We start from the raw sequence: 25,374 nt of genomic DNA on the forward strand, positions 1-25,374 counted from the left end.
ACTATGCACCTTCACAGCAGCTGAGGATGGACCTCACTGGGGAGGTCTAGATAAAACTCTCAGTATCAGAATTTATTTTTTAAGCACATAGAGAAACTGTCTGAGGTTTCTGTCATTTCTGCAACTATCGCTTATATCGACCGAGATGAGGTAGGAATATACCTGGAAAATGCTGGAAAAGTGGAAAAAACAAAAAAATCAATCAAGCAAATTGGAAATGCCATTTAAAAAATAAAATATTCCTGGAGCTGAATTTTCTGTAGTGAAAGCATTCCTGCTCCTGTTTTTGGTGCTTGTGATAAAAGCTGAAGTTGTGCCAAAATAGGCAGTTTAGGTTTTGTTCATTTCAAAGACCACAAAGTTCAGCTTTTTGATGAAAAATGACTAGAAATTTTACACATTGTAGGGTTAGTGGTGATCTTAATTCATATGAATTTTGATTTTTTACTATGGAGATTCTCTTAAGTCACATATACTCTTTAGTGTGGCATGGGGGGGCAATCTTCCCTGTCAAAATATAAGAAAAATCTTCAACATTAGGGTTTTGTGGTTGGTGATCCAGTGAGCTTCGGATTTCTTGAGACAATACAAACAACAATGCAATAATTCATGCATCTGTATCTTTACTTTAAGTGTAAGGCAGTCTCCATCACCAGTGCATTTAATCACATCTTTCATGTATTTTTTACTACCACAGCCTTGAGAGGTTGGAAAATACTATTATCCAATTTTAGAATACAGAATCGAGACACTAGAACAACTTCTTGCTAATGCCAGAAACTGTCATTTCATCCTGCTTATAAGCATGTCCATACTATATTAGATCAGTCAGTCCATTTAATTCCTGGAAAGACTTTGTACAAACGGGTCTCTATCCTGTGCTCTTCTTTAGCATTCAAGAACTCAAGGTGAAAGTAAAACAGCTCATTCAAGTACAACAAAACTAACTGGAAATTCCCCTCCCTGTCTGTTATGGTGGGTTTTTCAGCCTCTGTTTTAAAGACTGTTTCTAGTGAATCTACGGAAGGGGGCCAAGAAAAAAATGAGTTCTTTTGCTCTTCTTACTCACAGTAATTCCTCTGTATAACATTTCTAAATGGGTCCCTACCTCCCATGGAAAATCTATAGAGTTCTATAACTGAAATGCTGGAAATCACATTGTGTGTAACATATGCTCTTAATTTTATCAGCATCTGAATCCACATTCTCCCAGTATGTATTAGGATGGTGTGTCAAATAAAAGCAAAGGATTTAGCCAAACCTTTTTTTAAATCCTGCATAGTCCCACCAAACCTCTTCAGCTGCAATGTAGTATCTCCTCTCATTCCCTTTGCTACGCAGGTAATGCCCAGCAATGGAATCTGGATTACGTTGTTCTTTGATATTCACTTTTGGGTCTGTCATGTATGGGTCTTCAAAGCTCACATAAAGGTATTCATATTCACCACCTGACGTTTCCTCACTGTAATAATCTCCCTTAACATATTCATACTCCCCATTTTCATGGGGAAGCCCAATCAGAATTGATGGTTTAAATTGTCGCGGGGTCAGTGTGTAGTTTGTCAGCCCTTCATGGTTGGCTCTGCTCAGATGCATTGTATGGTTGGCATCATTGGGTGTCCCCGTTGTATTAATGTAACATGGTGGTGTTGTGTGGTTGGCCTCACTTGGGAACAATGTGCAGTTGAACTTCACAGTAGGCTTGGTGAGTTTGGGTGGCTTTTTACTCCTTGGGCTAAGCAAGTGAGTATTCTTTGGATACTCCTTTTTTTTCCTTCGGGTCTTGATGAAGGTTCCAAATGTACTCAAAGTATCATTCTTGTTCTTCTCCTTTCCTTTCAGAGCTGGGTGCGTGTGGTTCCCTCCCTGTTTTCCTTCCATTAGATGTGAGTACTTCTTCATATGCTTCTCATTTAGGAATACTGTACCATTTCTGCTACCATGATTTAATTTACCACTAACAGATTTATCTATATTTGCCTCTAATCCCAGACTCTCCTTTGCAGAGACCAAATTCCATTCCTCATTTGTCATTTTAGATGAATACTTGACAGTCCTGGACAATGATGCTTCCAATAAGTTCTTCACTATTGCAGGATTGGAATTAGGGCTTATATTACCTAACGGATGATCTAGAGAAGTGTCTGCTTGTTTATCTTTGGATAGGTTGAATCCAGAGAGGCTGTATGCATTAGATTCATTTCTTTCTACAGTGAGTTCCAAAGCAAGTGTCAAGTTAATTACATGCATGGCATTTCCCATTTTAGTTTCCTTCTCTTCCAGCTCATCATCATAATCACTCGGAAGCTGGTCAGTTCCCACCATGGCTATATTGGACGTGTTCTCCAGATGACTCATGGAATGAGGTGCATTTGTCTTGTCAGAGAATGAGACATTTTTATTTCGTACGTGATATAGAAGGGATTTCATCTTTCGGACAGAGTAAAACTTAGTGGCCAGTGAGTTTCGCCTTTTCCTTTGATGATCAATGTTATCATTTCCTCTTCCTGTGCTTTCCTCCTGATGTTTTTCTGAAAAAAATTTACTCTCCTTTCCATTAGTGAGCAGCTCTTCTGCAACTTTCATTTGGGCTTCCCCATTGCTCAACAAGTGTTCACCTGCAGACATGTTACTATGATCTACTCCATAATTGCTTTGGCTCCTATTCTCAAAAACCAAGTCAGGCTTTCCATCACTTGTGCTAGTCAAAAATACATCCTCTTCTGCTGTGGCTGATGTGTAATTTGACTGGAATGTTTCAGCCTCAGTTAGGGGAATAGGAGTGATATGACTTTCTAAAAACACGTAAGGGTTTGCAGATTCATTACTCTTTATAGATGTTAGATCTGAGCCATGAGTCACCTCAGAACTCACACTCTCAGTGTTAGAGTACTGTTCCCAGGCCAGTGCTGTAAGGTTTTGTGTTTCTTCATTGCCTTCTGACTTCCTTGAGCTTCGGATGGAGTAAGCAGCGGCCAGGTAGTCCTGATAAGCCAAGTCCTCTTCCTCTCCTTCTTCTCCCTCATCTTCAACTGAGGTGGAAAGAGCATTTTTAACAGTCTTGGTGGAAGCAAAATCCACAACATCGTACGCATAATCTTCCTCATAGTCACATTTGGCATCTCTGAATCTCAGCCTCATGCCGTAACTCATCTCTGGGGTACCCCAGGATGCTAAAAGCCAAGTACCTGCAATTAAAATAAAAATTGTTTTCCTAATATGCATTATTTATGGTAGTTAACCTTGCCCATCACATAAATGGTCAGGGCAAATTGCTGGGTTTGTTTCCACAGCTCCTGCCACAGCAGAGTGCTGATACTCAGCTGGGATTCGTATGAGCTCCCACTGTAATAAAAAATAATTAATACATATAAATAAATACATATAAGAGCTGGAGCTCTTCTCCAAACATTAAGCTGTACACAGGACCTGAGCCCAAACATATACCATGAAAGAGAGATGGAGATGAAAAAGGAAGAAAGAAATGATATATAAGGTCCTCTGTTTAGATCCTGATCTAAATTTGGGATCTTTTGAGTAAAAAGTTTAAATTTTGTCTGTCCTTAGTGTTGTATGCATTGCCACAGAGAAAACAATTCTGTCCACAACAAACATTTTCTGAGACAACGTTCACAAACATTTTACAAACACAATGTATTTTAAAACCCTTTGAATGATTAAAAAACAGGACAATCTTTAAAAGAATAATGAGGTAACTAGGATTTTGAGTCTGGACACAAACATTAAGCTTCCAATCTGAGCATCTAAATGACTGATTTTTGGAGAACTTATTAAGACCCTCAAGTTAGAATTTAAGTTCTCCATTTGAAACCAGGATCTGCAGAGAACAATGTAAAATCTATTTCCCTAAGTGGCATCAGACTGAGTTCTTTGCTTGTTATAGCTTGCTTTCAGAACTAGCAGAAATGACAAATAGAATATAGAACGACAGAGCCTGAGAAAAACAGCCTTCTAATAAAAAGGTCAGATTGAATTTTTCTGTTTTTATCAGACTTTAGCAATTTGCATAGCTTTCCTCATGTCCAACGACAATAACAAAATTTACAAAAGAAAACATGGCTTAGGTGGAAAGAACAGACTGCATATCAAAACCAGGGAGAAGTACAGCTCCATTACTGGAGAAGTTTCTGTCAAGTCTGATGAAGTTTTAATGATTGCCTAGTCTTAAATAATAAAAAAAACACATAACTTGTAATGCATTTTTAAATTGACAAGGTCCTGAGGCAGTCAGAACACTGAAAAGAAGTTTGGAAGGCCTAAAGAAATATTTAAATAGACAAAAGATAAACAAATATTAATCAGTATTTTAAATAGGATAACGCATCTAAACTCTTTGGGATTTTAAGACCATCACCAATACTCACATACTTCAGTGAGGAGGAATCTCTGCCCTTTGGCAGGTAATGCCGTAAGTGTGCACTACATGACTTCTAGCTTCATATTTTTGGGATCTCAGTTATTAATCCTGCTAGATATTGAGATGGATACTGATGGACAAGTGATCTGATTCAGTCTGGCAGACTTTACTGCTCCTAAATGACCACAGGCCTGAGGTGAGGGGTAGCCACTTTATTCAACAGTGACTAGCATAATTTGACAGTTTTGGTCCACTTTAACTAACTCAGGATGGAAAAGTATGTAGCAAAATTGTGAATCATACAGTAGAACTGATACTGGACTGTTTTCATGGGTAATCTTAGAATTGCCTTAAAAAGACCACTGCTAACCCTAATCTTAACTGTGGGGAGAAAAAGATAAACTATAAAAGCCACAGTATAGTATACAACTATGATATGCACCAAGTTTGTGTAGACAACAAAACTCCATGAACATCAGTTGCTTTGGGGAATGATTCAAAATTTTCTGTCACTGTGTTTATCCAAAAAGCTTTCCTATTTGGATAAATCCTTATGGACTAGAAATTAAAGAAAGTCTTAGAGGAGCTATGAAATAGACACTGCAGTCTTGCCACTTACCAACATTGTCCATTTCCACTGTGACTGATTCTCCACTCATTGGGAAAAGGTTCAGCACATCTTCATATTTCCCTTGATACAGAAAAGAGTGCCCAGAAAGGCGAACAGAGACAATCTCATCATGAGCGCCAACACTGGAGAAGTGCCACTGAACCACATTATCTTGGCAAAATCCAAGGATTTCACTGCTGTCGGACACATAGCCATTTATTGCTAAAAAGAAAGCAAAACAAAAGTGGTCTAAATATTTTCATGCCTCACCAATTTAAAAGTTAAAGAGCCAGAATTTTAAAACTTCCTGTTCTTTGACGTCAGTCCACTGAATTGGACTCACATTTGTACCATAAGAAAGACTGGCACAGGGCTGAAACCACAACAGCCTGGATGAAGATTCCAGCTCTGGAAATAGTATCTCTTATCAGCAGGATGCTGTGTGAAAGTTAAATAACCCTTGCCTTTGCTTCAGGGCCCAAAGCTAGTCCAGTCCCTAAAATACTGTAAATCTCTGTACAGTACTGCCTGTCCTGGTTAGACAATCACTGTTCCTCTAGAGAATTTCCTGTGTGCACTACATATGAGAATGAGCAATCATTGAATGCTTAGGCTCACATGAGTTTTCATAATCTTCAGCTTGATTTCCCACTCACTGTGCATTATGTTTGAGTTATAGAACTTAGGGTCATCCCTTTTAACACTGGCAGGGTTGCTGCAGTAGTCCTTGATGTTATCCTCTATGTACCAGCTCTTATTTTCATCAAACACAGCAAACATTGCCTGCTGCTCCCCATCTGCTTTTTTCTGAAAGACAATCAGCATAGCACAGTTACATTTCATGAGCAGTGATATGTATTAAGGACCTAAACCTACTATCCATATGCAAGCAACAAGCTCTACCTGAGTTGAGGTAAATAAGATCCAGGGATCTAAGTGAGAGGGACTATGGGGTCAGGGCTTCAAGCTGACACTGTTACTGTGCAACCAACCCATGGTGGGACACTGTGCAAGCCATTTGCATATCAGCAGTGCTAGTAGTATGTGATTGGCCTCTGTAAAAGGGCCAGCCTCCTGGTTTGACCTAAACATAAGCTTTCAACATTTTTTCTCTCAAGTAACACTCAAGCCTTTGCCAAACAAGGTTTCCATGGATAAAAGAGAAGAATTGCTCTCCCAGAACTCCTTGATCTTGTTTGTGTTGCTCTGGATTCAGTGGTGTCTGAGATTGTCAGACCTTTTTGGGTTAAATCTGTTAAACAGAGAGGGGCCAGCTCAGATCAAAATGTCTTTAGAGTGCGAGGGTATAATAGAGGCATGGAAGTTTATTATCAAGTCTAGAACCAGACTTTCAAATTAGGCTCACTTCTTGTTGAAATGCTGCTCTGAGAAAATCAGAATGTGATTCCTCTACCCACTGCGGACAACGAGAGAACTGTTTCTTCAAGTCATTTCTCTGGAAACCTATTAGTTTGATAGCTCTTCTACAGCACATTAAGCAGAGGGCAAGCAGAACCAAATTCCATCGTAGTTCAAATTATATTAATGAGCAGAATCTGTCTCTGTGATGTTGCCAAACATGTTACCTGCACACCCTTCTGGGTCAGTGATTCACTTTTACAAATCAGAAGTGGGCCAATCAGTCCAGAGGCTATATCTCTCTCAATATCTACAGCACTATGGTATAGCCTTGTAAGACACTGTGCATCCTGTGCAGTGGGTTGATCTGTTTCAGCAATTTTCCATTCATAAGTGTATGTCTTCCCAGGCTGAATTCCTCTACTCTGGGTGCTGTTGCCTGAAGGAAAAATGAAGAGGAAGAACAATGATGATACACTTAGTGCCAGATCTTTAGATAGTGTCAGGTTTACACCTGACACACCTTTTAATGAAATCAGTGCAGTTTTGCCATTTGAAGCTACTTCAAGATAACTGAAGTTCAGTCTAGTCTCTCTCTATAATCACAAACAAGAAGAGAAAAATGAGATGCCAATGTCTATGTTTTACATGTAATACCTTTGTTTCTCTATAAGGCAAAACAGGTCAGTAAAGGAAGAACAGAGACTTCAGCTCTCCCAGTCCTGCAGTTCTATCCACAACATCCCTTTCAAACCAATGAAACCCTCCACAACAGTCAGTGGTATGCAAAATGCGATCCATTCATTTCTTACTTGTGGTATCCAGAGGATAATTAGCTCCTTCTGCATTCTTTGAAAGTGTCACTCCATGGAAGTAAATGCTGTAGGGTCGACTAGCCTTATTTTTGAATACAATCTATATTGATAGGGAAGTGAAGAAGAATGAATTTAGTGTTCAGAAAATCCTTGTCTGAATACATTACTAAAAGTTTCAGCTACGGTAGGATTTGTCTGGTTGTAGCCCCCTAGAAGTACTGGAAAGGGAAAGAGATGCCTTAAAACACCATCTCATAATATAATCTACAGTCCAAATGCTGCTGGTACCTAGCAGGATCCCCCTGCTGCTAGGCTTTGTAGAACTCATTGAGTGGGGTTCAGCTTCTTCTGTCTGGTAAATCTAAAAAGCACATGTCTTCTTCCAGCTGCTAGGCACATATTGCCTCAAGGAGTATGAAGTTATTGACTAAAGTTCCTAAGAATCTTCAATATAGGAGAAAAATGATAAAAAAAAAATCTTTTCCCAGGTTCCAGGACCCAAAGGGGAGATGGGAAGGAAGGGCAAACTCCCCTGCCTATTCTGGATGAAACAAGAGAAAAAGAAGAAACATTGTGCTAAATTCAAAGTCAGAGTCACAGAGTCATGGTGGCAACTAAGGGTCATGAAGCTTTGTGATGTATCACTAAGTGACAACAGAAGGGCAAGAGGATGTGACTTTGCAAAACAGCAGCACAAGCTTTTAATACAAATGCTTTGTAGTTTCATTTGATAACTCCATGAAAGAACTTCTAACTATGAAAAGTGAGTACCATTGTCTAAAATAGCCAGAAAAAATAACAACATTAGGAATGAGGGGCTCATGAAGCTTAATCTCAGCTCTAAATTTCCTGAGAAGTCCAGCTGTACCTAAGCTTCTTCATTTTGGACCAGCTTCAACATATAAATATTCTTTATAAAGACTGTGAATGAAATGTGTTTATGTTGTAAAACAAAGCACAATCAGAAATTATAGAGAGAGTGATGAAAAATTTAACCTTAAGTCTGTCACTTGTGATCATACCTTTTAATAGGGTCAATTTTCACAACATTAGTTATATTATTTCACAAAAACAAATCAAACTAGGTCTTATGGGTCTTTGCCCAACAGAAAATTTGCTATATTATAAATAATCTTTGAATCGATATTACTTACTTTGACTTTGTCATTGAGCTGAGCTCTGATAATAGGTCCCAAAATTCCAGTTTCCTTGGGCCGAGGATTTTCCAGACGCTTGGTGAAGCTTGCATCTGTATACTGCCTGAAAATAGCCTTTTTATACTTTTTACCTACAAGATTTGAGAAGTTGTCCAAGTGCTGTGCTTTATAGCGTCTTAAAAATAAAGGAAAAGACAAATGATCAACAACCTGAATAGTGACATCTACTAGAATGCAGAACTGCTAGTCAAAAAACTGGTATACTTCAGTACGTGGGAATAAAAAAGCAAATTAGGTTAGAAGAGGCTTGGAACATTATTTGTGTTTTAGGAGCACATAAGACAACCAGTTTCAGAGTTTTCATTGAGTTTAATAGTGTATAGCTGCAAGAAAGAAACAGAAACTCAAGTAGCAGCTGCATTTTCAAGATGAGTTAGCAGCAATTGCTGCTCTCCTCTTACACAGGTAGAGTTGAGCACAGGAAAAATTAACTACTTGCTTACGGTAGCAAAGACTCCAGGAGAATCAGGAAAGTGCTCAGATAACCTTAATCTCACTCAGGCACCATACAGTAAGTTGTGTTATACTTAGGTCTAAAGACATTAGAATTCGCAATGCTGAGCAAAACCAGGGTAAGTACTGGGAAGTAACAGAGTGATGTGTTTGCCCTGGTCACTGGTCCTTTAAAATAAAGTTAGTGAACAGGGATAAATCCGTGATTTGTAATTCTGAACAGAGCAGAAAAAATCAGAGCACAGAGATGGTAACCGATGCCATTACCATCAATTTGATGTAATTAGCAGGGAAAGAGATATAAAGAGACAAGTATGCCAGGTATAGTCTGAGAATAAATGAGAAGGGAAGCAATCATACCAAAGAAAGAGGAGTACTTAAGAGGTATATGAAAATATAGCTTTTGTAAACTAAGGAGGTATAGGGCCACAAAGATGATTAGGGGACTGGAGCATCTCTCTTATGAGGAAAGGCTGAGAGAGCTGGGCCTGTTTAGCCTGGAGAAGAGAAGGCTGAGAGGAGATCTTATCAATGTGTACAAGTATCTGAAGGGAGGGTGTCGAGAGGATGGGGCCAGACTCTTTTCAGTGGTGCCGAGCGACAGGACGCGAGGCAATGGGCAAAAACTGAAACACAGACACTTCCATCTTAACATGAGGAAAAACTTTTTCACTGTGAGGGTGACAGAGCACTGGAACAGGTTGCCCCGAGAGGTGGTGGAGTCTCCTTCTCTGGAGATATTCAAAATGCGCCTGGATGCAATCCTGTGCAATGTGCTCTAGGTGACCCTGCTTGAGCAGGGGGGTTGGACTAGATGATCTCCAGAGGTCCCTTCCAACCTCAGTGATTCTGTGATTCTGTGATTCTGTGATGTAACTATAACTCCATGCAGGCTAAGGAATTTTTCTTGTTCTGCTTGAATCCTTAAAGGTTGTTACAAACATCAGCTTGAAAAGTTGTCAGTTTCAGCTTATCTGACTAACTACTAGGATGAAATAAGAGGTTCTACAGTTGACCCATGAATGGCAAGGGCCAACAGTGCTCCAGCAGTGAGGGACTGTCAGAGCACGGATTTGTCCCTACAATGCACTGGCAGCATTGTGTACCATGACCTCATGTATCTTGGAGAGAAGTTGAACAAAATATCCCAATACGCTTATTTGTTAAGACTTCTACTGCATCTCCTCTTGGTGTCATGCAAAGATCATTTATAGAGACCTCTCTTTCTCCCATTCCCTAAACACTTTATTATACTGACCCTTTTAAAACTCCTATCCTCCAGAAGTATTCCCTCCCTCCTTTTCTCTTTAGGAATTAGGTTTGCATGCTAGATAGGGTATTTCCTAAGCCATTTTAATGTTTTGGGCTCCCCATTAGAGGTAGAAGAGGGTGTCCAGTTCTGGGCTCCCCAGAAGAAAGATGTTGACATGCTGGATTGAGTCCAGTGGAGAGTCACCAAGGTGATTAGAGGGCTAGAGCACATGACACACAAGCAGAGGCTGGGTTTGTTCAGCCTCGAGAAGACAGAGTTAAGGGAGCATCTTAAGGGAGCATCTTATTCATATCTTCAACTACCTAACGTGAGGTTACACAGAAAATGGGACCAGACTCTTCTCAGAGTTGTACAGTGAAAGGATGAGATGCAATGGGCACAAGTTGCAACACAGAAAAGTCTGATTAGATATAAGGAAAAACTTTTTCACAATGAGGTTGAGCAGGTGCCCAGAAAGGCTGTGGAGTACCTATCCTTGGAGATACTGAAAACTCAACTAGACAAGGCCCTATGCAATTGATCTAACTTTGCAGTTGGAGCTAACGGTGAAGTTGGCCCTTCTCAGAGTGGGAGTTTGGATGAGATGACCTCCAGAGGTCTCCTCAAGCCTAAATTATTCTGTGATTCCAAGTTAACACCTCATATTATGTTGACAAAGTATTATTTTACCTATCAAGGTTGTCTGGAATATTTGGGGCATAATCCCAAGTAACTTCTTCTGCAGCAATGAAATACTCCCAACTCTTGACCATAAGACGTTCTCTAAAGGAGAGACTCTTCTTCTTCACCTCTTTGTCCTCACAGCCTCTTATACTGAGGTAACCATGCAGTCCAGCTAATTGAAAGGAAGAAGAGTACCACAGTGATTTTTCATTTTATGCGCCCTTGCCACTTCCACAGCATTTCTCATTTCTTTAGCTTAGGCTGATTGCAAGCATTGGTTCATCCAAACGTCATCTTTTCAGGCTTGAAAAGACTGTAAGCATGTAGGCTGGGACCTTTCGAGAAGCCCATATCAAACAAGTGGAATACAGCAGCTCACTCAACTAGTGCTCTTTGAAAATATCAGCTGAACTCATTACCCACTTTCAAAAGATGAACAGCAAATATTTTCACCAGATTGAGTGGTCCTCAGCTGAAAGTGCTCAGCTTCTCAGGAAACAGGTGATTCCTTATCCTTTTTATAATGCTGCTTATCTGAACACCTCCCAGACACTTAGAAGCTGGAATTCTGACTCATTGCTGCTCTGTGATCTGCACACAGCAGTAAAGCTGCAGATAATAATGCCTTTTAGTTCATCCTGCAGTTCTAATTCCAACAGAATGCCCTACCTCCAGTGGTTTCTTAGTATGTCAACCATCTGAAACGCAGTAACTGTACCACTGCAAAAAGGCAGAAGCCCTCTGGGACATACAGAAGAAAAGTACAACCTCTAAAATGCCGAGTAAATATATGTTTCCTTGCCTTGCAGATGTTTCTGGACAAGAGAAGATATCAGCCACCTTCCCTCTTCACTGACTGTCATGTTTACTGTGGTTGATGCTCCTCCCACTAAGTTAACAGCAGAAACTTGGTGATGTCTTTGCTGCATGGTCTGGCCATTGATATGAATGGAGAAAATTTCTGGCTTGGAACTCATTCCTATGAAATGCCAACTAATGTTGTCATAGGTGCAAGCCTCCAAGTCTGAAAGAGAAAGGAGAACAGGATTCAGAATGCAGGCAAATTATGCAAGTTCACTATGCTCCACACTAGGTTAGAAGTGAATCTTTGCTCAAAATAATAATAAAAAAAATCCTGCTCCTGAAGAATAATTTTCAAAAGCAGGTAAATGAAACAGTTACCAAAATGCTCTAAAGTCAATGGAAGACTAATTGTCTAAATCTTACATGCAAGTAACAACCTGACCTATATGGAGCTGGGGAAGAAGGAAGAAAAGCAACAGGCTATTTCAGACACCAGATCTGTCCTTGCTTGTAAAAGATGGCAAGGAGCCAAGCTAAAGAATAAGGCTGGGTTTAATGAAAGCAACTACTCTATCCAATGATATTTGTCTAAAAGAGAAACAACAATAACAACAAAAACCCAACAGACTTTTTTATTTGCTCAATGGACTGGAGAAGAGAGCAGTTCATTAGGAGAACAAGGAGAAAATGCTAACAACAGAATAGTCCCATTACCACCTTCCTAGTCCTCCCACTTAATTGTCTGAAGGAATGGTAAATGACTTTCCACCTGAATGAAGGTTTCCATCTGATGCATTCCATGTGCTCTAGAACCAGCAGTTCAATTAACCACATCACTGCCTCCTCATCAGCTGAGTAAAGAAAGAGGGATTTCTTATTTTTTAAAGTTAGCAATCCTGTTCTTTGAATGCATCAGCAAAATGGCATGATGTCCTTCCAGCAGCACAGGTTCCCCTCTAGAATTCAGATGCTTACAGCCATGTTATAAAAAAAGCCGTATCCCATTCCTCTGCATTCCTGTTCTCTTGCACAAAACAAAGCAAAGAAATGCAAAATTTAGTCTTCATCAATGCTCATTTCAGGTCGCATATGCTTGCACAGTACCTGGTAATGTCCCACCAGCATAGCCATTAATTGTGTACTTCAGTGATGATGACTTTTGCCAGCTTTTGCTTTCATCAAACACACCAAACATCAGCACATATTCCCTATTGAAAAGTTTCTGTGACCCATCCTCCTCCAGGCTTCCTATGAAGGAGAAACAACAGGTCTTAATTCTAGCAAAAGTGAAGCAGTTCCCACATCAGTGTAATGGCATTCATATGTACTTAATGAGCTTGCTTCCTCTTGGTTCTCTTTTCAACTGTCAGCATGTAGTGACTGAGCCTAACCAGAAATGATTTTAAGAATGGTCATAAAGTGAATTTATTTCTGAAAATGCTCTTGGGTTAGATAACCATGAAACTGAAAGCCTATAATATCCGAGAAGAGATTAAGCAACAGGCAGTGAATTGCCTCAGACAATTCTGGCAATGTGTTGCAGGGATCACCTTAATGAATGGGAGAGCAGAACAGCCTTCTGTCCCCATTCAGACCCTGGCCTCTCCTCTTGGACTACAAGGCAAAAGGAAGAACTATGATAGTCTCATCTGCAACACAAACACTGCCTTTTCAAGCACTGCATTGAGGTCATCCGCTCCTTTAAAATGCATAAAGCAGACCTCTCAACAAACAATCTTTACATAAGAAAGACTTTGACAAATATTGCAAAACTGAATCAAGTATAAGAAACTATCTAGTAGAGTTTGTGATACAGGTGTGATTTCTAACAAGTGGAATTCATTTTAGACATATAAGTAAGTATCTGCCACACAGAACTGGTGTGATTTCACTGATTCTTTCTACAGTTTGCTTGCATCAAAAGCTTCCATTTGCTACTTTAAATAAATTTACATAATCCAACACTAAAATAGATGTCCTTTTGGACTGCAGGAACTACAAAATTTGGGAACTTGCAGATTATTCTAGTTAGGAGGAGACACTGGCAGTGGAAGTAGTTACCTTTAATGCAATTCTATTTATTTATGAGAGGCTACAAAGTCCAGCTTTTTTGCACAGAGGAAGTCTCAAATTAACAGAAGATTTATCATGCAAAGAGTGTTCAGTCAGTGCTTTAACTCAAAAGCTCCCTTTTTATAACCTTCCCAGGTTATACTATCTACGCTGCTCATAATGTGTCAGGCTTTTTGTGCATCTACAATATCTCATCTGCCTCAGCTTCCATCTTCCCCATACTGTGCCCAGTCAAAGAAACCTTGTCCAGAAATCTTAAAAATTTGAGTAGGTAAGCATTTGCTTTTGTTCTAGATAGAAACATATGCTCAAATTGCCTTGAAGGTAGTGATCAAACCAAACCATCTCAATCTCATATCCAACTCGGCCCACAGTATATCCATGAATTTGAGAAACCAGAGAAGGAAGGAAAACAATTCAAAATCATTCATCCAGATTAATGCCACCAATAGAGAATAAAATGTGTGTGTAGTCACACAAAGAAAGAAGAAAATCCAAGAAAATCAGGATGATAACAAATCCTACATAACACTAGAAGCACTAGCTCTCCAAAAACTTTGAGAGGAACATGATTAACCTTGATGCCAATCCTTTGGGGTGATATAAGCAGGCACGCCTTGCAATTAAAAGGATGTCTAACAGTGAGAAGAGTGCTTCTGTGCAACCCACACTGAACCAGTTCTATGTTTTCTTTCAGGAAAGCTTCAAGGTCCAACTCCATGCAGTCTGCAGTCTATACAAAATGTTTGACTCAAACTTCAGGGAAGGAGGACCAAGCTAAATAACTCACAGGACTTCTACTGAAAGAAGACTATATAATCCTGATGAATTTAGGATTCAAGGGACTAAAAAATAGGTTAAGTAGCCTATTCAGCAGGACACTATTGCAGACTTGCCTCAAACCAGCAGCATGTTACAGTTATTTACATGTCCTACAAGACACCAGTATGTATTAGTGGAGATGGAATCCAGAGACTAACTGCTAAACTCTCAAGTCTCTGACCACAAGCACATCAATTTTCAAAGATTTATAATCTGTTCTAATTTAGACATATTCAAAACACTAGCAAAAGACACGCTGCTCTGAGATTCAAATCCTTGTTACAAAAGAGGGAGCTACAATCTCTTGATCAGGAAGGCTTTAAAAGGCATGATTAAAGCAATGATTATTTCCTACCCTTATTCTCTGGAATGGCTGAATCATTTTAAGCGAAGTTTTAAAAAACATTTATTCTGAGATGGGACATTTGAGGTCGTATATTTAACAGCTAAGCAATTGAAAATGCAATTAATACAGGCAACTCTATCTACTAATAGCACTAATCTATAATTATAGGACTAATCTGCATAAAAGCTGGCATTTAAAATTTTAACATCTAAAAGAAAAAACGTTGAAAACCATTTTCTTTGCACTACATGTAAACATGTGGAAAGGAAAATAATATACTTTCCCTCATTATCAGACAACCTTAATTTTATTAAAAATGAGACCACATTACCTTAGAGCTGATACCTATTACACAAAGTGTTTCATTACCTTTCTTACAGATAAGCAATGCTCCAATCAGACCAGAGTTAAAATCCATTGCCATATTCTCATGAGAATAATAGGCATAAGTAAGACACGGCAGGTCAGCTTCTTTTGGCCCAACTTCTTCGGTAATATCCCACACATACTTGTAGACCTGGCCTGGAAGCACAGCATCATCTTGTTTTTCCACACATGATGTTCTGTCATCATATAGGGAACCTGCCAAGAAAAGAGCCATGCAGTAAGGTGGCATGAAGAAGAAGAGTGACGAAAGCATATGAAATGTCCTTCTTATAATCACTATGAAAAAGCTTGATCTGTTTCTTGCCTATATCATACTTCAGCTTCATTGGGATGATTCCAGATTCCACGCACACTGTGAATGAGAACAGCATCAAGAAGAGCATCTATTCCATTGTCCTGCTTCTTACTGAGTCAAAATTTCCTAGGATTGTCATTACTGCCATAAGGTGGGGCTCTTTACTAGCTTGACTGGGGTTAGGATGTCATGAAGCTTCAGCCTCTGCTCACTGATATTCTGTGGAGGCTGAATACTAACTGCCTACTTTGTCAGCCTTCTGATTATCCCTCATAAAGCCAGCCAATGTGCAGGCTAGTGCTACCTTGCAGCCCTATACCTTTGGTGCACTGCAAATCCAAATGGCAGTAATATCACAAATACTAATCTATGCCTATGATATCCAACAAAAATGCAAGATCACAAAGGGGATCCAGAGATGTCACCAAAATTCTAGGTGCAAAAGGCAAATCAACAGAATAGTCAAACTGAATTGCCTATCACTTCCAATGACATATGTTCTGTTCAACCCCATGAAATGAAAGAAAACTCCTTTTGTACCCACACAATGAACAAACCCTCGAATAAACACCCTGAACATCAGACACTAAAAAAACCTAAGAAATAAAAGTAAATTCCAACTAGTTCTCTAGTTATTTGAAAACGGAAAATACTTTTGCCTCCTAATCCTTCAGAATATTAGTATTTCTCACACATTTTTCCAGGATTCAAAACATTTCAACCAGTTTCATCATCAACGCAGTAATTTGTAAACTGCTGATCAGAGCTCTGGCTCAGCACCTAGGGCAGGGCAATCCAACAACCACAGGCAGTGATTCAAGCTCACTCTGTGCTGGTGCAGGCGTTGAACTTTCAGCTCGGATACACATTATGCTCTCTTGTCACTAGTCTAAATGAGGGCTCCAGGGCCCTCACAAAGCTGGGCATGAAATGCTGAGTATTTGAATAATATTATCAACACTGTCAGCTGCCTTTACCAGTAATGCCTTGATGTACACTATTGCAAGGGATTTGGAAATTTTTTTTAAATCCAACTTTAAGGGTTTACATTTACTAAAACAGAATATTTTTCAATTACAGGATTATGTCCTCTGAAAACTTTGTGGATGTTTACTGCAAGCAGTATGAGAGGAAGCAAGATAATGTCCTGAAGTTCACTTGCTTTGCAAACAGCTAATCACCTACTTGTTTCAAAGGTCACAAAGTTGTCAGACCACCATGCAGTCTACAAATCAGCTCATGGAGGACTTTCTCAGTGTTTTCTTCCTCATTTCTACATCAGTGTTGTCCTGCAAAACTTTTAAAGTTTAGAATCCCTGCCTCTTCCTTCCTCCTTCACTAAAACCTGCACTGGGGAAGAAAAGTCCAAAAACCCCAAAGAAACAGATCCTCCTCAACACAAACACTTTTCTGGAGCCACTCTCTTCCTTGCCATAATAGCCAAAGTTAGAGCTCTTTCTATGAGATGTAGGGGCGCTGGGTTCATGTCTTTGCCCTGTTCAGTTTAAGCCAGGGAAACACAGTAACTTCCAGGTAACTGCTTCTCTTATAAGAATACATATTGTCTAGCACAAGAGTCAGTCTCTGTGCCTGACTCAGGTTGTCTTTGTAGCCCTACAGAATTTTAGAAGTTCTCTCCACCATTACACTTACTCTCCTGTGGCAATTGCAGTTTTTTGCAGTCTGACTAAAACTTGTTCCAACATCATAATTGTGTTCCATTCTTAATTTGATTATTAGATGAAGTTAAATGGCTGGACGGCATGAAGTTGAGTGTTTAGAAACCTGCTAATTCTATCCATATGGGACTCAATCACTGTGGTAAACTAGAAAACCATCGAGCTATATTAGTACTATCCAAGCATGTAAGTTCAGCTCCTGCTGGGAAATATGAAACACCCTTGCTTCCTCAGGTTGCTAACAATCAAATGCAGGCAGGGAGCTGGTCAGGAGAATATACATGCCAGACAACGCTCATCTTCCTAGTACTACACTGATGAACAAGAAAGGAGCTAACAATGGGTGTGAAGTTCTAATCCATGCTTGATCAACAGGTATTTGTGCTACACATATCTCCAAACATTGGTCTGGGCCCCTCTCTACATTTCATGCAGTCTACAAGTAAAAGAACAAAACATGGAGTTTTTATAGTGTTTACCTTCAGCCTTTTTGTTGTAAGCTAGGCCTTGCGGATGAATGCTGACTGGTTTGTCAGCCATGTTCTTAAAGTGAACTACTAAAGTATCTCCCACTTCGGCATGCAGAGTTGGTCCCAGAAGCCCTGTAGTTATTCATGATAAGGAGAGAGCAAAATATGAGTAAAACAGTGTGTTTGGTGAAAGGAAGATTCCTCCTTCCCCAGCAGGGAACACAAGCTCTTGTAAATTATAGTTTGCATGCAACATAGGCAGAGAATGTAATACCACTACAATGAAGATTTACCTGTAAAAAGGCACATGGAAATTTAACACCTGCAGCTCTTAGTTAATAATGTTACAAACTGTGTGTTTGGCAACTAAAACTAAAATCACAGGAAAATGGTAGATCTGAAAAAAGGTTATTTTCCAGATACTTATTTTTCAGATATTTATCAAAAGGTTCATTTTGAAGTTGATTAGAAGTTTCCATGAATCCTTCACACACAATTTAATCAGACACTTTTAGGAAGGCAGACATTTTAAAGTCTAAAAGTTTAGAAAGGCATTCAAGCACATTTCTTTGAGTAGCACTCTCAATGCCAGAAGGCACAGAACAAAGAGATCTTTCAATCACAGAATGTCATCTAAAGACATAATCAGTTCCATGTTGCAAATTTCTTTAGGCACAGCCTGCAAAAGATTTTAAGATGGGCTTGTATCCCTACTCCCTGCCATGTGGCAAAAATAAGCAATGGAAGTAACCTGCTAGGACAACCATTGCCCTGTTAGTCTCTTTCTTTGTAAAACCACTTTGTAAATGTATTTCTCTGAAAAGAAAGCAGCAGTTTCAGAAAAGATGTGAGAATGTACAAAACTGAAAGGAATCAGATCATAGACCAGACCTTTCAGGCTGACTTGTAACAATTTGATACTGTCAACCTCACAGACATTTGCTTTGAAATTTAAGTGGCTGTAATATCTAAAGTTATTCTATTTATTAATACGAAGTACATGCCAAGTATAAAAACTCTGCATAAGTATCAGAATATAAGTATCATACTTATGGATGGCATGAGAACCCATCCCCACCTATCTAAAGCATCTTCAAGCAGTAACACATAGTAAAGGCAAGGGGATATCTTTCACACCCATCTTAATAGCTGTCTTTTCCTTTCCACTGATTTGTCAGAAATATATTCAGTCTCAGGCCTTAGGCTTTTTCCATGTGAATTCAGAGTGTCATCACTGTGACTGTTCTGTACAATTCTAAATATGCATGGGGAGTCTCACCAGATGCAGAAAACTAAGGAAAAAACTCTGTACTGTGCAACTGATTTGCAGATAGCACTGAGCATCAGCCTCTCAAAATCCAGCTTCTTTATGGCCTCTCAAAGGGCTAGTGCACTGTAGAGACCTCACACCCTGTATCTATCTGCTTGGTGTGCAAAATAATGGACAAAAAAATACAAGCTTGCTTAGCTTGTTATTGGCTTTAAGACAAGCATCAAACAAAAATACCTCAGAACATTTTCTTCCAGTTTACCTGCAAACTGATTTGCTGGCTTTTCTTTTTTAAAATCCACTTCATATTCTCTGTAAGCAATTTTCTTAAACACAGGATCTGAATGTGTCAATCTGAAACCAGAAGAGTTACGATAAAAATTGAAAGGTCAAAGATTCTCAGAGATGCCAATGCTGTTTAGCAGATATCTCAGAAAATGAATCTGACAGAAAGCATCTGACAGAGCAGTGAGAGAAACCTGGATTTTTCTTTACTCAGTGATTCTATAATGGTGTTATGATTCTATAACAGCATTAGTAGCAATCATCTGCAGCTGCTGTGCTTTCAAGACAAACACAAAACTGTTCCCTGACAACATCTAAGGCACTCAAATCAGCAAGTCAGAAAATTGCTTTCTGGGAAATATGGCAATTATTCTTAGACTTATTATGTTTCCCTGTCTCTCTCTCTCACGTGCGCATACACACACACACACACACACACACACACACACACACACACACTAGACCACTGTATTTTAGAAAATACTCAGGCAAGCAGAAGGAAACCAGCATACAACACCTCTGGAATGGAAGTAATGAAGAAATGAGGGCTGGAGAGAGAATGGTGTGTATTTAGTTTCACATTATTGGTTATTTTCTTAGTATTTGCTATTGCAACAGGTTCCAACAGTAAGTCCACTTACTTTTGTTATATTGCCCTTTCAGTTGAGCAAGGTACATGTTTGGAAGTGGGAAGTTGATGGGCTGCACTCGGACAGAGAGGCTGGGCAGGGATAAAAAGTGAGGCTACTTCACAGTGACATTCAGGGTCCGTAACAAGGAGATCTCTTTTTGTAAAGCTATAAATCCCTTTGTGACACTCTCTCACACTAACAGAGTTTGGCAGAAGCAGTATCTGTTTCAATTCATTACTGCTCTCTTTGAAGTCATTGACAAAATTTGATTTTACTCTTAAGGAGAAGGGTGTGATATGTAATCCTCATTGACAAATGCTGTCCTAATATGTCAATGTTCAATGCACATCAGACTACAGGGTGGAAGAGGGAATTTATCAATACCAATTGCAGAGCTAAAAGGAACAGAATAGTTACGTTACTAGCACTTCAAAAATCTCAGACTACACAATCAGGTCTAGTTACATCACCTTTGGTCCTGGGATCAGCAGCGTTGTATGCACAAATAATACATTTTTACTTTGCTTTGAAGTGCCTTATAAATATCACTTACACATGGTAACCAATAAACCTCTAAGAAGATAAAAAGACTGAGGCTCAGAGAAGTTGTGACCTATCCAAACTTCTATGATTTGCAGTAAATGAAAATGAAACCCAGGAAAATTAATTAAGGAAATGGTTCAGGAAGAATCTATTTTCTTTTCAGCAGCTCTTCAGTTACTTAGAACTAAACCCAGCAAACTGTCATATTCTTAAACTGTATTTAGACATTCACCTTCTACTGAAATCAGAGTGTGTCACATACCCAAATGTCTTTGAAAATCCAGGCAATTAGCCCTTTCTCAGTAAATATCCTTTTTTTTTTAGTTAAATTTCTAGAAATTCTAGAAAGTTCATCAGATGCATTCAGGATATGGACTTGCTCTAAACACTTATGTGAGATATCTCAATAGGCACTGAATGAAAAACTCCTATCTAATCATATAATATTTAAATTGAGGTTTGAGACAGTCAGTTGATTTCTACAGCATGAAATCCATCTATCTGCTACATGATGCTTAGAGAAGTAGCAGTTGATGCTTACATTGATGCATTCAGTGCAGATGAGAATGAAGATCTAAATACTAAATTCACATGCCTAGGTCACTATTTAAATGGCATTTGGCTTCCTACATTTAAATCATATTTTCTCCTATCTTGCCACTTTGACATTATGCTCATAGCAGTTGTATTGAATTTCCAAGGGGAGTTTTAGAAATCACGGGAACTTCGTTTTAATTAGTCTCAGAAAAGAGATATTTAGAAAATCTAAATTTGAACTGGAAATGTACTTTCCAATAACATCCAGAAATACAAGATCCAACACACATCAAAAAAAGTCACAAACCAAACCGAAATAAAGAAAACAAGCCACCCACCAATATAAAACACTCCGCAGTGTCCAAATGTCCCCTTCAACACAGGATGAGAGAACATATATTAGCTCCCATTTCATGCCACTTCGTGAACAAACAAAAGCTGTGTATGGTGACTATAGTGAACATAGCATAAGCACCAAGCCTAATTTAAACAAAATTCTAAATTAGATCAAAGTTTTGCCATGTATAGCATTGCACTTGCAGTGTTTATAATCCTAAGCATAATATTGGTTGTACAAGAAGATACTTTATATGCTTGCTTGTTGTGTGAATGCAGGCTGGCCATTCTGCAGTGCAATCTAAAAAGATTTGAAATTAGTACAGTACAGTAATGCTTGATCCTACAACCTTTGCCCAGGCAAACTCAGGAAGAATATTTCACAAAAACTACTGAACAACTCAGAAACAACAGCAGCTAGTTCCAAAGTTCATCAGGCTCTGATTTAAATGAAAGTGATGGTATCCAAATTAGAAGCTATTTATTCCTTCAGCCAATTTTAGAGTCTGAAGGTTTTCAAAATCCTACCAAACTGAGGCTCAACTTAACATTGCTCAAAATCCATACACCCCACAACAACGACATTGAAAAAAACACACAAAAGATTATAAAAGCAAGCCCAAGAATAGATTCAACAAAACTGCTCTGAAAACATAATCTTGACAACTAATCAAGTAACTAAAAAGGAGCTTTTAATACTTCATTGGCTCCAGTTCAGATCATGCTGTTCAAAGATACACAGTTCCTTTGAAGTCAACAGATCAGACTCTAAAGTCCTCCTGGGCTCTAAAATGCCTCAGGAGACTCAAAACACTTTCCGTCACAGGAGAGGACAAGTTTCATCCTCCTTATCTTGAACTTTGTTACCTGGACTTTTCCTCAGATTCTGGTTTGTAGGTCCAGCTAGTGATCTTTGCAGCGATATAGTGCTCCCTGATCTTCGCAGCTCCCACCACATGTTTCTCTGAATCTGGCCACCATGAACCAAGCAGAAGCAAGAGAAAAAGATGCATGCAGTGGAACGTCATGATACAGATGCCTACTGATGTTGCTCTGGAAGACAAGGCGGAAACTGCTGCTTTTATTGCTGTTGCTGCTCCTAACTTCCCCTCTGAAATGAAATAATTATGATGCAAGACGGCAACAGTGTTCACTATGCTCAGGTCATTGCTTTTCACCTCCTCCTCCTCCCCTTGCTGACAGGGATCCAATAGAGATAAAAAGCTGTTTAAACTACCTTCCCTTCCCTCCCCTCCTCTCCTCCACACCATTTTCACTGAGAGACAAGCATCAAGGAGAAGCAGCTTCGACCCCACTACAGACTGTAGTTAAGTCATCATCTACTGGAGCAGCAAGATAACCAGAGGCAAAAAGCAATTACTTAGATGCTTGACTTACAAGGTTAGGAAGCAAGAGGGCACATTTTCTGTCTTGCCCAGGAAAGAGAATACTAGCACACCGCTGGCAGTGGTGGAAATTCCCCGGTTAGATGCCACATGTCCTAAGATCTAAGGAATCTTTCCCAATTTGAGAGAGCAAAATGCTGATGGATTAGGTCTGGGGGCTATGGGTGGATACAGAGCTAATTTACTACTTCAAATCTAGTTCAGGTTACCTCATATTGCTACCTTATTATAGCAATTCAGTAACCTTTCCAAACACGCGGTCAACTTCACTTTCGTCCCCAAATATCTAGTGTCGGATAATGAATAATGAACTGACTTCTCAGCGGCAGCTAACAGACCAGCCTGAAGACTTGCCCACAGTCAGAATCTTCCAAACTAGTCTTGATCAGGATCTGTTGAAACTCATCAAAAGAGAAAATATTAAGAAAATGCCTTTTGACGAGCTAATTACAAATGTCAACCATATCAACAAAAAGATATTCCCCTCCCTCCTGAGCTGTTTGCCAAAACGACTAGAAAATTGTTGACTTTGTTTTATTTGCACTTGGATTATTGGAAAAAGAAAAACCAGTACCTTTTTTTTTTTGTAAACAGAAAGTTACAATATTTTCAATAAAGTTTTGCTTATGTTTTTAAGAAAAAAATGACCTAAAACCCCAAATCACAGTAATTCCATTTCAGATCCAGACAAAAATGAGGATGAAATTTCCTCAGACTACTTTGAAACAAAACCTCATAAATTCTATGTTTGGTATATATTTCAAGAGCAGAACAGTCTAACTGGCAGCCTGCATGATAATTCCATCCAAACAAGCACCATTTGGCCCTAGTAGAGATAGGGATTAGTTTTCAGAAACATGAATGAAGCCTAAGAACCAAATGCTCCCTGACACTTCTGGATAGTTTGGTGCCTAAACCTGAAAACAACCATGATCACCTGGACAGCATAAGAGTAGAGGCACCACAAAAAGTTTCAAGGCAGCATATTGAAATCAGTGGTAAAATACCTTTGATTGTTTCTGCATGGAACAAATCATTTGTATCCACGAGCTCCTTTGACACATACATTATGTACGAAAGGGATTCAAAATCCATGATCTAGGAAAAAGTAGGTTGGACCACCACGTGTGCACAGACATCGATGCCAAAATGTTATGTAAAGACAGTCCAATAGTATTTCCTTACTAATTAATTATTGTTTTGACTGGGGATTGCACCACAACCCTTAGTAAACTGCTTAAATGATTTTTAAGCAGCAAGATACAATATTTGCCTCATTTCTAGTCTGTCCCCAATCTCTTCTCTGGCTTGGTAGAAGAATAGGTCAGGATCTCTTTCAACACTGGTGGTCAAGAGTTTAACACTAACGGGCATGGCAGTTGGTGTGAGAGTGCCTGTAAGATGCATTTAAAAAAAAACAACAAAAAAAACCCTCTTCTGGGCAGATGAACAATTCCTTTTAGACTAATGTCCAGAATTGATGAGGTGTAGCTGGTGCTGAAATGCCAGACACCCTATATGCTGTCCCATGTCAATGCTAGCATATATTGTCAAACCTAAAGGATTTTTAAGTCAGCTTGTCTCATCCCCCATTCTTACACATCCATACAGAAGCACCTAGAAAATATCATGCATCTCTCTGTCAAGAAATAAACGGATTCATGTCCAGTTCCAGCCTCCACCCATTGGACTTCACAGGGCTGTTCCTAAAGCTCCTTCCCATACAGGGATTTGAAGACCTTCTTGTATTCTTATGTGATTGGCTGATAAGACCAAACTAAAATACACTTTGAACAAGCCATCCTTTGATTGTTTGATGAACTAAGTGTTTGAATTTGAATTTTTCATTATAGGCAGGTGTCTAATACTTAATTCTTCGCTGTAATAAAAAGCTATAATATTCTAGTCCAAGAATTAACACCCAGAATACCTGCTTAAAAACCCTTGCTTTATGACTGGGAACCATCAAAGCTGAGCTCAACTAGTTACTTGTCTTTTAACCATTTAATGAATTTTGTGTTTGTCTTTTTCAAATTTCTTAGCCGACATATCATGTACAACTAATCAAATGGTAAAAGGAATCAAAATGCATTACATCAGTGAAATTACTTTTACAAGCTTGGTTGATAATACTGATAGTACTAAAGAGGAATAGCAAATTAGACCAGATCTATTTTCCATTAAACTACACTGATTAGCGTGCATCATCCTTCTTTAATCCTTTATGAACAAAAAGTCCTATATCAGCCATTCCCTTATTTTCTACTGACTTCCCCCATCTCTCAGGATCAATATAAGGCTAAGAGGCCTGAAATTATCTGGGTCAGCTTTTTTTTTTTTTTTTTTTTTAATAATTATTGCACCACATTGTCTCTTCTAGGCTTTGGGAAGTTCCACAGTGTTCTGAAAATCAGTATTAATAGTCCAAAGAGCTTGAACCCTTCCATCTGACCATTAGTTTCTAATATTTGCAATTATATCCTCTGTCTGGCATAATGAAAGTCTTTTACACACATGTGAAATCTGTTTAGTTAGCCTACAAGATATTACAGTTAGTCACATGACATTCAGAATGCATTCCTCAGGTTGATGTCTTCCAAGACAATGCAACTTTTTTGCCTATACATATATATAGCCATGATCTTAACTTTTTCTGCTCCTCAAGGAAAAATACTGAATGAAACAATACTGCAGGTGCAGCTAACTTATTTTATCATTATT

General features: G+C 39.0%; 1 protein-coding gene across 3 annotated transcripts in view; it reads right to left on the minus strand.

Annotated features, from left to right (window-relative positions):
- The window catches only part of F5 (coagulation factor V), a 40,283-nt gene extending 18,008 nt beyond the window's left edge, over positions 1 to 22,275 (minus strand). For 2 of the 3 annotated variants that reach the window (XM_067301647.1, XM_067301639.1), the window contains exons 1-11: positions 17,654 to 17,751; positions 15,183 to 15,395; positions 12,677 to 12,820; positions 11,571 to 11,792; positions 10,775 to 10,940; positions 8,317 to 8,494; positions 7,160 to 7,262; positions 6,575 to 6,786; positions 5,645 to 5,795; positions 4,998 to 5,210; positions 1,262 to 3,188 (exon numbers count right to left, since the gene is read on the minus strand). In XM_067301647.1, coding sequence (XP_067157748.1) covers positions 1,262 to 3,188; positions 4,998 to 5,210; positions 5,645 to 5,795; positions 6,575 to 6,786; positions 7,160 to 7,262; positions 8,317 to 8,494; positions 10,775 to 10,940; positions 11,571 to 11,792; positions 12,677 to 12,820; positions 15,183 to 15,395; positions 17,654 to 17,714 — 3,590 coding nt within the window. In that variant the 5' untranslated portion in view covers positions 17,715 to 17,751. Of the gene's footprint in view, positions 1 to 1,261; positions 3,189 to 4,997; positions 5,211 to 5,644; positions 5,796 to 6,574; positions 6,787 to 7,159; positions 7,263 to 8,316; positions 8,495 to 10,774; positions 10,941 to 11,570; positions 11,793 to 12,676; positions 12,821 to 15,182; positions 15,396 to 17,653; positions 17,777 to 19,176; positions 19,269 to 22,114 lie in introns of those variants that run through there. The other variant, XM_013950188.2, reaches the window with a different exon arrangement.
- Between the last annotated feature and the right edge of the window lie 3,099 nt (positions 22,276 to 25,374).

This window comes from Apteryx mantelli, chromosome 1 (assembly GCF_036417845.1).
Source record: "Apteryx mantelli isolate bAptMan1 chromosome 1, bAptMan1.hap1, whole genome shotgun sequence".
Taxonomy (NCBI): domain Eukaryota; kingdom Metazoa; phylum Chordata; class Aves; order Apterygiformes; family Apterygidae; genus Apteryx; species Apteryx mantelli.